Source organism: Anolis sagrei, chromosome 4, assembly GCF_037176765.1.
Source record: "Anolis sagrei isolate rAnoSag1 chromosome 4, rAnoSag1.mat, whole genome shotgun sequence".
Taxonomy (NCBI): Eukaryota; Metazoa; Chordata; class Lepidosauria; order Squamata; family Dactyloidae; genus Anolis; species Anolis sagrei.
Window position 1 is genome coordinate 54,962,814 of NC_090024.1, and position 14,547 is coordinate 54,977,360.

At 42.3% G+C, this 14,547-nt stretch overlaps 1 protein-coding gene across 2 annotated transcripts in view; it reads left to right on the forward strand.

The window, feature by feature from the left end:
* The first annotated feature begins 1,106 nt into the window (after positions 1–1,106).
* Positions 1,107–14,547, forward strand: part of LOC132774797 (ras-related protein Rab-10-like) — a 53,132-nt gene continuing 39,691 nt past the window's right edge. For both annotated transcript variants that reach the window (XM_060775232.2, XM_060775233.2), the window contains exon 1: positions 1,107–1,342. In XM_060775232.2, the coding sequence (XP_060631215.2) occupies positions 1,165–1,342 (178 nt within the window). In that variant the 5' untranslated portion in view covers positions 1,107–1,164. The remainder of the gene's footprint in view (positions 1,343–14,547) is intronic.

The window sequence follows — 14,547 nt, forward strand, 5'->3', positions numbered from 1 at the left end:
TTTGAACTGGATTAGATGTGTCTACACACCGTTTCCTATATATGTTTGTTTATTTATTATTTATTTAAAAGTTTTGTATACCGACCTTCTCACCTCTCTTGAGGGACTCAGACCGGTTTCCAACCATAAAATCACATACAGTCAATAAAACATCATAATTCATATTACAATAAAACATTAAAACAGCAATTACATTCAATAACTACAATAGTCAGTCGTCCTACTAAAAGCATTGATCATCATCTTCCATCCATATCTCAGGGTGTTGGCTCACTCATTGAATGCCTGTCTCCATAACCACGTCTTCACCTGTTTCCTGAATGTCAGGATAGAAGGGGCAGTTCTGATCTCCAGTGGGAGAGAGTTCCAGAGTCGCGGGGCCACCACTGCGAAGGCCCTGTCCCTCGTCCCCAGCAGATGCGCTTGTGAGGCCGGTGGGACCAAGAGCAGGGCCTCTCCAGACGATCTTAATAATCTTGATGGTTCATAGGGGAGAATATGTTCGGAGAGGTAAACAGTAAAATATGTGAGCCTATATATGTGAGAAGGGCGGGGTATAAATATGGTAAATAAATAAATAAATAGACTGGCATATAATGGATTCAAGAAACTGGATTACATAGCAGTGTAGATGGGGCCCTAGAGCAGCGTTTCTCAACCTGGGGGGTCAGGACCCCTAGGGGGATTGCAAGGGGGTTTCAGAACCAACCCCCATGGCCAAGAGAAAATACTGTTTTCTGATGGTCTTTGGCCTCCCTCTGCCATCCCTGCCCCCCCCCCCCCCCCCCGCGGAATCTGCCAAAGTTTATGCTTCCAAAGTTTATGCTTCCAAAGTTTATGCTTCCAAACTCATTCTCTTTGTTAGTCTTAAAGGAGCAAGAAGAGTTGCAAAGTGATATTGCAGACAAAGTCTTTAACAAAGGGAGAAGTTTGGCACCATAAATGCCAGCCTCCTCCTTGAGATAACTAGGGAGTGTTCCCCAGCCAGGGAAGGCGCAAGGGTGCCTTAAGGCCAGGAGGCAAGGAATGTGTCCAGGGCAGGGCAGGGCGAGGCTGCAGCCCGAGCGGCAAGGCCAGGCTCCTCCTGGGCGGGAGGGACCCGGCGGGGAAGGCGGTCCGAGGGCGGCAGGCAGGAGGCCGTGGTCCACTTTCGCTTTGGCCCCGATGCCTCGGCCTTCTCTGCCTGCGCGGCGGGGCCAGGTCCCGGGCGGGCCCGGCGAGGCTCCTCCGAAGGCGCTGCGGGCCAAGATCGTGATGGCCGGCGAGTCCTGCGTGGGCAAGACCTCCATCCTCCAGCGCTACACCGAGCGCGGCCCCACCGCCTCCTACATCGCCACCGTCGGTGAGTCCACTTTCACTTCCTTGGCTCAGTCCTATGCAAAGCCTTTGCTGGCCATATACCTAACTCCCAACTCCCAGGATTACTTTACTTACTGCTGTCCAATTGAAGTCCAATTGAAGTCCATCGACAGTCCATCGACAGTCCATCCCAGGATTACAGTTACAGTGGGGCCAAGCTGCATCGCCAAATTACCTAGCAGGGTCATTATCCACAATTACAATGAATGCAGTTTGACCCCACTTTGATCTCCCAAGGCTCAATGCTATGCAACCCTGGGCTTTGGAGTTTTCCACGTTCTTTGCCCTTCTCTGCCAAAGGGTGCTGGTGCCTGACCCAACTACAAATCCCATGATTCCATAGCATTGATGGGGTTGAACTGCATTCATTCTGCAATGTAAAAATTCTCCCCCAAACCATCACTTAGCAATTAATTTGCATCAAAGGGCGACACAAGGCCCTGTTACTTTATTTAATTATGTGAGATGGAGCTCCTGGTGACACAGTGGGATAAACCCCTGTGCCGGTAGGATTGAAGACCAACAGGTCGCAGGTTCGAATCCGGGGAGAGTGCAGATAAGCTCCCTCTATCAGCTCCAGCTCCTCATGTGGGGACATGAGAGAAGCCTACCTCAAGGATGATAAAATATCAAAAATATTCAGGTGTCCCCTGGGCAACATCCTTGCAGATGGCCAATTCTCTCACACCAGAAGCGACTTGCAGTTTCTCAAGTCACTCCTGACATGACAAAAAAAATTATGTGAGATACTGGGATTTGTAGTTTGGGGAAGCCCAAGCACTCTCTTTTGAGAATTTTTGGTGTTGCCATGCCAGTTAAAGATTCCTGCAGACACAGACAGCAGCCAGGAAATCAGAAGATGTTTACTTCTTGGGAGGAGAGCAATGACCAAGCTTGCTAAAATAGTGAAGAGTAGAGACATCACACTGGCAACAAAGATCTGCATAGTTAAAGCAACCTGTAGTAACCAGTGAATGTGTGAGCTGGACCACAAGGAAGGCTGAGCGAAGGAAGATAGACACGTTTGAACTATAGTGCTGGAAGAAACTTCTGAGAGTGCCGTAGACCACAAGAAGATCGAACCAGTCCATCCTCCAGGAATTAAAGCTCAACTGCTCACTGGAAGGAAGGATATTAGAGGCAAAGACAAAGTACTTTGGCCACAGAATGAGAAGACAGGAAAGCTTAGAGAAGAGAATGATGTTGGGGGAAAAGGAAGGAAAAAGGAAGAGTGGCAGACCAAGGGCAAGATGGATGGATGGTATCTTTGAAGTGACTGGCTTGACTTTGAAGGAACTGGGATGGTCACAGCTGGCCGATAGGAAGCTCTGCGTGGGCTGGTCCATGAGGTTACGAAGAGTCAGAAGTGACTGAACAAATAAACAATAGCACAATGGCATTTTAAGTGGAAGAAGAGTGCTATAACAATGTTGTGTGATGGGTCGCTTAGAAGTTGGTGGTTCACAGAGTTGGGTTTTCTTGATGTTTTGGGCTTGAACTCCCAGAAGGCCCAAACAACTTAACAAACAGGAATTCTGGAAATTGTAGTCCAAAACTCCTAGAGTTTGGAAATCACTGTCCTAAGACATACACCCCATCTCTTCCCTTCTTTCATGCTTTTCATGCAAACTAAGGGTGCATTTACACTGTGGAATGAATGCAGTTTGACCACTGAGTCCTAGGTTAAAGCCTTGTGCCAGCAGGACTGCTGACCAAAAGGTCAGTGGTTCAAATCCAGGGAGTGGGGTAAGCTCCCGTCTTCCTATGCAGGGGCATGAGAGAAGCCTCCCACGGGATGGTAAAATATCCAGGTGTCCCCTGGGCAACGTCCTTCAGATGGCCAATTCTCTCACACCAGAAGCAACTTGCCATTTTTCAAGTCACTCCTGACATGAAAAAAAGTTTGACCATATTTTAACTGCCATGGCTCAATGCTATAGATTCTTGAGAGTTATAGTTGTATAAAGTATTTTGCTTTCTCTGCCAAAGAGTGCCAGTGCCGCACTAAACTCCAGCTCCCATGATTCCATAGCATTGAGTCATAGCAGTTAAAGTGATGTTGAACTGCATTAGTCTAGATGTACCCCTGGTTTCTGTACTCTATATGAAACTGAGGCAACAGTACTATAGCACTACTTGGGAGTGAGCTCATTGAATGCAGTGAGCTTTATGCCTGAGCAAATATTCATAGACGTTACCTTGGCAGCCACCTCTCCACAAAAGTCAACATTAATACTGAAATACAACATCGCCTGAGCTCTGCGAATGCAGTATTTTTCTGAATGAAGCACGGAGTGTTTGAGGACCAGGACATCCGTAGGGATACCAAGGTGCTTGTTTATAAAGCTATTGTCCTGCCAACCCTGCTATATGCCTGCGAAACGTGGACTATCTACAGACGTCACATGCAACTCCTGGAACGATTCCATCAGCGTTGCCTCCGAAAAATCCTGCAAATCTCTTGAGAAGACAGGCAGACAAATGTTAGTGTGCTGGAAGAAGCCTAAACGACTCCAGCCCAGTTTACCTGTCCGAACGGATTCTCCCCTATGAACCATCAAGGTTATTAAGATCTTCTGGAGGGGCCCCATCATCTTCGCAATCGCGTTTGGTGGGGACAGGGCCTTCTCGGTGGTAGCCCCTCGGCTCTGGAACTCTCTCCCATTGGAGATTAGAACTGCCCCTTCCCTCCTGACCTTTAGAAAGTTGGTGAAAACCTGGCTTTGGAATATGACATTTGATGAGTGAGGCAATGGCTTTTGACCACACAGACAGATGGGGATGAATAGTGATTTTTATGCTAACGACTTGGCTTTATATAATTATATGATAGTACTTTAATGTGTTTATATTAGTGTATTATTGATGTGATGTTTTTAAACTATTGTGTATGAACCCCCTTGTTGTAAACGGGCCTGAGTCCCTTGTTGGAGGTGAGAAGACCGGTATATAAAAGTTCTAAATAAATAAATAAAGACCACCAGCAGCACTGAAGTGATGGTCCTCCACCATCAACTCTACTGGACTGGCCACATTGTCCAAATGCCCAGCCACCATCTTCCAAAGCAGTAGCTCTACTCTGAACTCAAGAACGGAAAACAGAATGTTGGAGGACAGGAAAAGAGATTTAAAGATGGGCTCAAAGCCAACCTTAAAAACTGTGGCATTGACACCGAGAACTGGGAAGCCCTGGCCCTTGAGCGCTCTAGCTGAAGGTCAGCTGTGACCAGCAATGCTGTAGAATTCAAAGAGGCATGAATTGAGGGCAAAAGAGAGAAATGTGCCAAGAGGAAGGCGCGTCAAGCCAACCCCAACCGGGACCGCCTTCCACCCAGAAACCGATGGCCTCACTGCTGGAGAACATGCAAGTCAAGAATAGGGCTCCACAGCCACCTACGGACCCACCACCAGGACACCACACTTGGAGGCCAATCTTACTCGGACAACGAGGGATTGCCTAAGAAGAAGAATTCGTAGAAGTGTTTTTTAACAGCTGCCATGTACCCTTCCCTATTTATTATGTTACAACACACCCCTACCCCCATCTTCCTGCATTTAAAGTGTTGGCTGTAAATGTTTTTAGTGATCAGCTGAAGATCTTGTCCACATATTTTGTGGAACCAATTAGGGGTCAAAATAGGGCATTCTGTGAAATTGTTTAGAAAGGCTTTCTGAGAATGGATTTCCCAGAACTTAGCTATACAGTCATCCCTCTGTTTCCTTGGATTCTGCATTGGTGGATTTAACATCTACAGCTTGTAAACATTTTTTAGAAGAATAAATAAATATATAAGCAAGCATTGATTTTACCATTTTATATAAAGGAAACCATTTTAATATATTTTAATATATTTCATTGTATATCATGGGTCTTGAGCATCCACAGGTTTTCGTATCCAGTCCTGGAGGCAAAATGCCTGTGGATACAGAGGGCTCACTTTATATCAATCATAGAATCCTCGAATTGGAAGAAACCTCGTGGGCCGCCCAGTCCAACCCCCTGCCAAGAAGCAAGAAAAATGCATTCAAAACACCCCTGACAGATGGCCATCCAGCCTCTGCTTAAAAGCCTCCAAAGAAGGCCTCCAACGTAGAAAGCTCTTTTGTACCTTTCAGTGTGCAAAGTCGTCTCCTTATTTATAAATTAATGATACAGTGTTGTCTTTATTTGTAAAAATAACCAAGTTCTGTGACACCTCTACACAAATTTATTGTAGCATAAGCTTTCAATGACTAGGCTATTTTACTGGAGTACTGTGAGTTTTCCGGAGTGTATGGCCATGTTCCAGAAGCATTATCTCCTGACGTTTCACCCACATCTATGGCAAGTATCCTCAGAGGTTGCGAGGTCTGTTGGAAACTAGGCAAGTGAGGTTTATATATCTGTGGAATGTCCAGGGTGGGAGAAAGAACTCTTGTCTGTTGGAGGTAGGTGTGAATTTTAAAATTGTCCACCTTTTCACAACCTCTGAAGATGCCTGCTATAGATGTGGGCAAAATGTCAGGAGGACATGCTTCTGGAACATGGTCAAACAGCCCGGAAAACTCATAGCAACCCAGTGATTCCAGCCATGAATGCCTTCGACAATACATAAGCTATTGTAGACTGTCCCTTTGTAGCACTCTGGGGCAATGTTACCTGCCATGATTCAATCCAAGGGAATCCTAGGATTTGCGATTTAGGGAGGCCCATTTAGAGAGGTCTAGTGTCTCATCATACTACAGGTACCAGGATTTCACAGGATGCTGTCATGATAGTTGAAGTGGAATCATAACACTATAATTGTGTGATGTGAAAGGTCTCATGTATCTTCATAAAGAGGAAAGATGTGGAGAGAAGGAATCGCTGAGTGTGTCTACACCAGGCATAGGCAAATTTTGACCTTCCAGGTGTCTTGGACTTCTACTCCAACAATTCCTAACAGCCTGGAGGGCTAAAGTTTGCCCATGCCAGGTCTACTCTGTAGAATTAATGTAGTTTGAAACCACTTTCACAGCCGTGGCTCAATGTTATAGAATACTGGGAATTCTAGTTTTACAAAGTCTTTAGTCTTGATTGCCAAAGAAGGCTAATTGCTCACTTAACTACAAACCCTATAATTCTACAGCATTGAGTCAACACACTGTCTCAACCTCAGAAGAAGGTAATGGCAGACTTCTGTTTTCTTTCAGCATCTCTGCTGTTTCTGATGAGTACATTACATTTAACAGAGTTTTTGTAAGCTAAAAAGACTAATCTTCCAAAGAGTTTACAATCTGAATGCTCATAAAGACAACTAAGGAAAGGAATGATAAAGTTAGCTATTGATGGACATGAGGAAATGCAAGTAAATATGTTTATATTTGAGTTAAATTTGGTATACACCGGGCCCTTAGTATCTGCTGAAGTTTGGTTGCAGGATCTTCCTCGATGGTTTCCCCAAATCTGTGGATACTCAAGTCCCATTATTTGCAATGGCATAATAAAGTTATGTCATTATACGCAATGCAATAATAAAGCTCCCAGCTGACAGTCCTAGCTTCTACCTACCTAGCAGTTCAAAATCATGTAATGTGAGTAGATGAATAGGTACCACCTCGGCAGGGAGGTAAAAGGGTGCCCCATGAAGACATGCTGACAATGATCAGAGAAAATCTATGGACAACAGGCTCCTTGGCATAGAAAAAAAATGAAACAAGAGCACCTCCATGTGGCTGGAGTTAAGCATCGCCTCCAAACATCAGAGATGGAAAGGGGAAGGCCTTTACCTCTGTCTATGTATTGTACGTCTTTGTTACTGTGTCAAAAGGCATTTAATATTTGCCATATATATGTAAACTGTCATCCGCTCTGATTCCTTCTGGGGAGACAAAGCGAAAAATAAATAATTGTTATTATTATTATTATTACTAATATTATAGAAAATGGCAAATTCAAGGTTTACTTTTTGGATTTTTTAAGCTATAGATGCAGAATTGGTGGATACAGAGGATAACCTGTAGTTATTTTCAGTTAAATCCATACTTAAAAATACTTTTAATCAACAAAAACATTTAGAATATATTTAAAAGAAGGGATAGAAGGGGTTCGGAAATGGAAAGAGGGTAAAATAAGGGGGAAAAACACACACAAGGATATTGGGGAGTGGGAGTGGAAAGTGATTTCATAAGAAAATGACTTCTATCTATTTCATGAGGATCTTTTTGGTTATTTTCCCATAGTCTTAATTTGTCATCTCTACTTCCCCTTTCCATCCTTATGTCTCTAGGATCAATTGTTTCCTTGTATTCTTTCTTTAGTTATCTCATTATTCTCATCTTTCTTTGCTTCAAATAGCCTATCACGGGTAGCCAATCCATTTGCTTCTTTGGTTTTCCTTGCTGGTATGTTAATAACTGGGTTAGCCTATCCATATTCATAATTTCAGTTACTTTTATTAAATAATACATGATAATATTAATAAAATTAAATCCATACTGTTTATTGTAAGGTAAAGGTTTTCCCCTGATATTAAGTCCAGCCATGTCCAACTCTGTGGGTTGGTGCTCATCTCCATTTCTAAGCTGAAGAGTCAGCATTGTCTGCAGACACCTCCAAGATCATGTGGCCGGCATGACTGCATGGAGTGCTGTTATCTTCCTGCCAGAGTGGTACCTATTGATCTACTCACATTTGCATGTTTTCAAACTGCTAGGCTAGCAGAAGCTGGGGCTAACAGCAGGAGCTCACGCCCCTCCCTAGATTCAAACCTGTGACCTTTCAATAAGTTCAGCAACTGAGCGGTTTAACCATCAGGGGCTTCACTGTTTATTGTAATAGTAAGCTAACGATCATCTGGAACATATGTGATTGTGGCTATTGGTTTCACTTGGCAAAATGTGCTTAATAGTGTGGTGGATTCTGACTGAAACTTTGCTTATTGTTTGTGCTATTGGCCATTAAAAAAAAGATCTTAAGAAAAATTCTGGTTTCTTTAAAAATACATAACACATAATGTGGCATAAATCTAGAAATCTTCGCTAAGACAGCACTGAAAATACCACTTACATACTTAGTATAGCAGTTTTTTTGGACATCCTTAAAGACCTACTGATTTCCATTTGATTCATCAAATTGAATAAAAGCGTCAGAATTTTTATGAGAGGTAGATGAGTTAAGGCTAAGATTCTGTCAATCTAATGCAAATATGCTAACTAAGCTCTGCTCTTTATAGCCAACCCCATCTGGAAGTTTACCGCTTAAAACAACTGCCACAAGACCATTGATTCCAAGAAGGAAAGTGGTCTCTCCCTCGGGGAGCAAGCAAAGGGGGAAGAGACCCATTCTCTGTGAAAAAGGGTAATCGGAAAGAATTGGCAGTCAGTGCTGCAATGGGAGAAAGAGCAGGAGAAATATTGAAAACCAATCAGTGCCTTTGTAAAGATAATAAATAACTTGGTGTAAAAGTTGCAGTAAAGGGAACCAGAAACAGAAGTCATTATAACTAATTGTGAAGAATGAAGTTGATTTGTATGGTTGACTGAGGTTGCTTAATTGTCTACTCAGACATATTTCCATGCTGCCCTTCCAATGTGGGCATTATGTCTCAACTGCATACAAGGTAATGCACAGCTGAATAACACAGCCATTTGGGGCTTGGTCGTCTAGTTATTTTTCTCACTTACTAGGCTGGTAACAGCACTCCATTTAGTCATGCTGGCCACATGACCTTGGAGGCGTCTACATACAATGCCGGCTCTTCAGCTTAGAAATGGAGATGAGCACCAACCCCCAGAGTCAGACATGACTGGACTTAATGTCAGGGGAAAACCTTTACTTTGGCTGGCTTAGGTTACATCTACACTATAGAATTAATACAGTTTGAAACCACCTTAAATTGCACGGTTCAATGCTGTGGAATCATTAGTGTTATAGTCTTTAATTTCCTCTGCCAAAGAGTTCTGGTGCCTCACCAAGCTAAAAATCCCAAGATACCATAGCTTTGAACGATGGCAGTTAAAGTGATCTCAAACTGCATTAAATCTACAGCGTAGATCAGGCATGGGTGAACTTCAGACCTCCAGTTGTTTTGGACTTCAACTCCCACAATTCCTAACAGCCTACTGGAGAGCCAAAAACACCTGGAGAGCCCAAGTTTGCCCATGCCTGGTGTAGATGCATCTTTAAAGTAATTTGTGCCGAACACAGATCACACGTCTACATGCCACTGTTTGTCCAACACAAAACCATAGATGTGTGCAATACAAACTATGCAGAATTCATCTCTTTCTCAGGGCAGGTTACAATTCTGTTATTAGAATAAAACAAACCACCTGGGTTGTTGTAAGTTTTTCAGGCTGTATGGCCATGTTCATGGTCTGACCTCACAACCTCTGAGGATGCCTGCCATAGATGCAGGTGAAACGTCAGGAGAGAATACTTCTAGAACATGGCCAAAAAACCTACAACAACTGAGTGATTCTGGCCATGAAAGCCTTTGACAATACAAACAACCAGGGCTTTACATATAATGTCCATGCATTTTGATTTTACATTTTTCCTTGTTGGTGTCTGTTTGGTCTATATCACTTTCTCACGATTGCAGACGGAGCAACAAGAAACGTTCTGTCACATGACTGACCACCTCAGCAATTTTTTGTTAACATTTTATTATTCATTTACAGAGAAAATGTCAATAATGCAGTTTTGATAAGTTTGAGTTGACAAGTCCCCTGGTTCCATTGCATGGTCAGTGTTCCCCAAATAGAAAAGTTTGATAGGGAACTTTTTTACATAGTGGGAAAATAACAAATCAAAGGGGGTGGACAGAGATTTTTATGCATTGAGAATATTCCAATAGAAAATCAAAAAGTTAACTCCTAGAAATGTTTGCCAAATTTATTCATTTTCTCTTAATTATCCTTCCTGTTGGCTTTGTGACTCGGAAAGTTTTATCCCTCAGCATCTCTGTTGCTCCTCAGTACCTGGCACTTGAGATGACTCCTTCAGCCTACCTGATAGTAGTGTTCTAGTGATGAACCAGTGCAGGGCCTGAGTGCTAAGGCCCAGAGTGGAAAAGGGTTCCAGAGAAAAGGGAGGCTGAGGGGATTGTTTCATCCTAAGAAGCCTCTTCTGGAAGATCTGGAGGATACATGAAGCTGAGACAAGGATGGCTAAGGAGACTGGGACTTGGATGTGATATTTCACACAAAGTCTAGCCTCTAGACCATAGTTTTCCATGTTGGTGACACACATTTTAGATATGCATCATTTAGTGACTTATTTATTTATTTATTTATTTGACTTGTATACCGCCACTCCCAATTTGGCTCAGAGCAGTTTACAGCAGTAGATTAAAACAATACAACCAACTTTAAAATATAATAAAAACAAGAACCGACATAGTCCCGAGTTATTCACCCATCAAAAGCTTGTCGGAAAAGAAAGATTTTACAGGCTTTCCGAAAAGCAAGTAGCTCTCGGATGGTTCGGGTTTCAACTGGCAAGGCATTCCATAAATAAGGGGGCACAGTCAAGAAGGCTCTCTGCCTAGTAGAGGACAGATGATAAGTCCGGATGTTGGGGACTTAGTCATTCAGTTTTATTAGCAAACCAAAGGTTAAACCAAACCAAGAGATAAGGACACATACATAAATTGTAATAATGAAATGTATGAGGACATAGCATATCTCATTTATATTTTTAAATAAATGATTTTTTTTACACTTTATTTATATTCCACTCTTTTCCCCATAGGGACCCAGAGCGGATTACAGTATAAACAGATACCGACAAACATTTGATGCCTTGTTATAATACAATGAGACACACAAACACAAACCAAGGCAAAGGCTTCTCCTTTCGTTTCCAACTTCGGAGGCTATGCTTATCTCTGTCTCTGAGGGAGGTGTTGTTCTCCATTTCCAAGCTGAGGAGCCTGCATTGTCACCTCCTGGTCATGTGACTGGCATGACTGTTTGGAGTGTCTTATGCCTTTCCCACCAAAGCGGTACCTATTTATCTATTCACGTTTGCATGTTTTCAAACTGCTCGGTTGACAGGACCTAGGGCTAACAGCGGGAGCTCATCTCATCCCACAGTTTCAAACTCCTAACCTTCAGGTCAGCAGCACAAGAGTTTAACCCATTACGCCAATGTGGCCCCAATGATTTCTAATAATAATATACATTTCCAATACTTGTATCACTTATGACTAACAATATATTACTAATACTTACTGACCCATCGCCAAGACTCTACTTCTGGAAAACATTCATACTCGACAACGAGGGATCACCCTTGATGATATGATGAATACTAATATTAATAATGCTGTTAATAATAATCAGCACTTTGTTGCAGAACAATGCATGCAAATTGGTATTGCTTATTTCACATAGACTCAGAGATTTCTTGTTATGTTTGCATGACACACCTGCACATTGCAGCTGGCACATTACTACATCACAACACACAGTTTGGAAAGCTCTTCTCTAGGCAGAACTGTGTGTATATATGCAAATAATGGTACTATGAATCACATGAGGAATAGGAACAAAGAGTGTGGTGGAAACACGGAATGGCTTATATGGGTTCAGTATATAGATAGCCCTCCATATTTGCTGGAGTCAGGGGAACATAACCCCCATGAAAGTGAAAAACTGAGAATTTAAAAAAAATCTCTTTTTTTTTTTACCTGAGAGAACACCTCTGTATGAGTGTTAGGTCCAGGACAACTCTATGGTCAACTTCAGGTGGAAGCGCACTATAGAATCCCACTGGAGGACCTAGAGATTTCCAGAGATAATATTTTCATCATATCTATGATCTAGCAAATCTTCAGTAGTCAAACCCACAAATGGAGGGCTAACTGTATTTGACAAATCTTCAGTTCCAGATTAACAGTGGGACTGAATTGTAATCTATCAAATATGCTAAGATATGGAGTGTATTCATATCTTAAACACTGGACAAAAGTGAATACTTCTGCTTAAAGATCTAATTAAAATTGTGGTAAGGGATTATGCCTAAATCCTTATATGAATCTCCCTAGGAGATGCAGATTGTTTTCTAGAAGTTGCTTTACTGAGTATCTTTGAGCCAATTTACACATTACTTGTATCTATTTATATGAGCAGCGTAGCATGTGAGTAGGACACGGATCTCAGCCACAGCGACTCCCATGATCTCATGGGGAAATGTTGCAGCTTCAAAGAGCATGAAAGTTCCTGTGGCTGAAATCCATGAATTCCTGGCACTCACGTTACACTGCTCACACAGGTAGACCACGCGAGGAGGCAAAGCAGGAAACAGAATAATATAAACAGACTTTTATTCTGCTGCTATTTCAAATCAACCTTTTTAAAATTGGTATACTTTGATCATCACAAACCGTGGTTCAGGTGCTAAAACATTTTTAAAAGCTTATGTCTATAACATAATGAGTCAGCCTGGTAGAAACAAATACTCTCAGTGTCTAAACTGAATGTCATGTGAACATCAAAGTTATTGCAAACAACATAATTTAACTCCATACAGATACTGCATGAGTGGGTGAGAAAATGTTCAGAGCACAGAAGGAAGTCTCTAAATCACAATTTGCCACATCCCTTAAGTTAATATGTATCAGCAGCCAACTGACCACATATAGCTAGCTGTTCCTTTTGCAACTCAAACAGAAAAGGAAGAGGAAGCCAGCACAAAGTTTGCCAAGCCTTGGGTATTGTGTTTGCCTTGGGCAAAGACCTCCCTCTGCCCAAAATGAATGGCCTAAGTTGCTGTTGCTAAAGCCTCTTGTGATAAGCATGTGCCATAAAGCAATGTTGCAGTCAAGGCTGAGCTCTTATTCTATGGTGAAATAAAGAAGAACCTCTCCATTTGTACAAAGTCCAAGGAAGATTAGTCCCACCTGGACCATTCACAATGGAGAAGAAGCTGTCCTTCTTTTAGCACACCTGCAATCTTAGTGGAAAAAACTGCAGAGGTGCTGGCAGTATTGAGGGTCTTTCACACTATGCAGTTATAACACCATGAATCCACCTTAATTTCTCCAGGAATACACAGGATGGGACCAGTTGAAGTGGAATCAGCTGGATATTTATGAAGAGTAAAGAAAGACCCTGAAGAATTTGACTTTTCATAGAATCAGAATTGGAAGAGACCACAAGGACCATCCACTCCAACCCAACTCTGCCATGCAGGAACACACAATCAAAGTACCCCTAGAGATGACCACCCAGCCACTGCTTAAAATCCTGCAGAGAAGGAGAATCCATGACACTCCAAGGCAGCATCTCACCATCACTAAGTCCCTCTTAATGTTTTCAGTCAGTAATATAGTTAGATGTTGGCTTAATAGTCTTACCATTGCCATTTGTAGTATTTCTTTTGATACTGGCCTGGGACCACATTTAGTTGTGTGCAGCTGGATTTACAAAAGCAAATTTTCCTGCCTTCTTCGAGAAATTCCTTCACTGCCCTGAAAATATACAGAGAGTTTAGGATGCTGATTAATAGGGTGAGCTGTGTAGTTGGAAGGGAAGATTGTTGCTTCACTCTAAAATGACAGAGGAGCCATTCTACTAATCAAAGGTAAATCCTGAATCCTGCATGATATATATTACAGTCATTCCTGTGCATTCACTGGGATTAGATATGCAGAATCCCCATGAAAGTGGCAAAACCACATATTTAAAAACTTTTTTTTACCTGTGAGGACACCTTTTGGTTTCTCAATGACCTCCAGCATGACTATGGTCCACTTTTGCAGACAATTCTGGAGAACCTTGAGATTCCTATAGAGCAGTGGTTCCCAACCTTTTTTGGAACAGGGACCACTCTCCAACATTAGTGCCAAAAGAGTTACAAATCAGTTTTTGGTCAACTTTTGATTTGGTATAGTTATTTGAGGTGCTGATTCATAAAAAATGGCATTAGATAGACCACATCAGCTCCAGTTTCTGATACAGAACATATGCCATCTAGTAGTCACCATCTCCTTGCCCACAGAAAACCATATTTAATAATCTAGTAGTTATCTTTTTTGGGAAGTCAGCCTCTTCCCTCCTAACATCCCCATTTCCTCAGCATTATAAGAGGGTTTTGTGAGGCCAGTCACTCTTGTTGCCATGTGGTTTTGAGGCAACTGTGTAGTATTGGTGAGGCCGTAGACCATGTTTTCATTTTTGGGGACCACTGGTGGTCCACAGACCACAGGTTGGGAACCACTA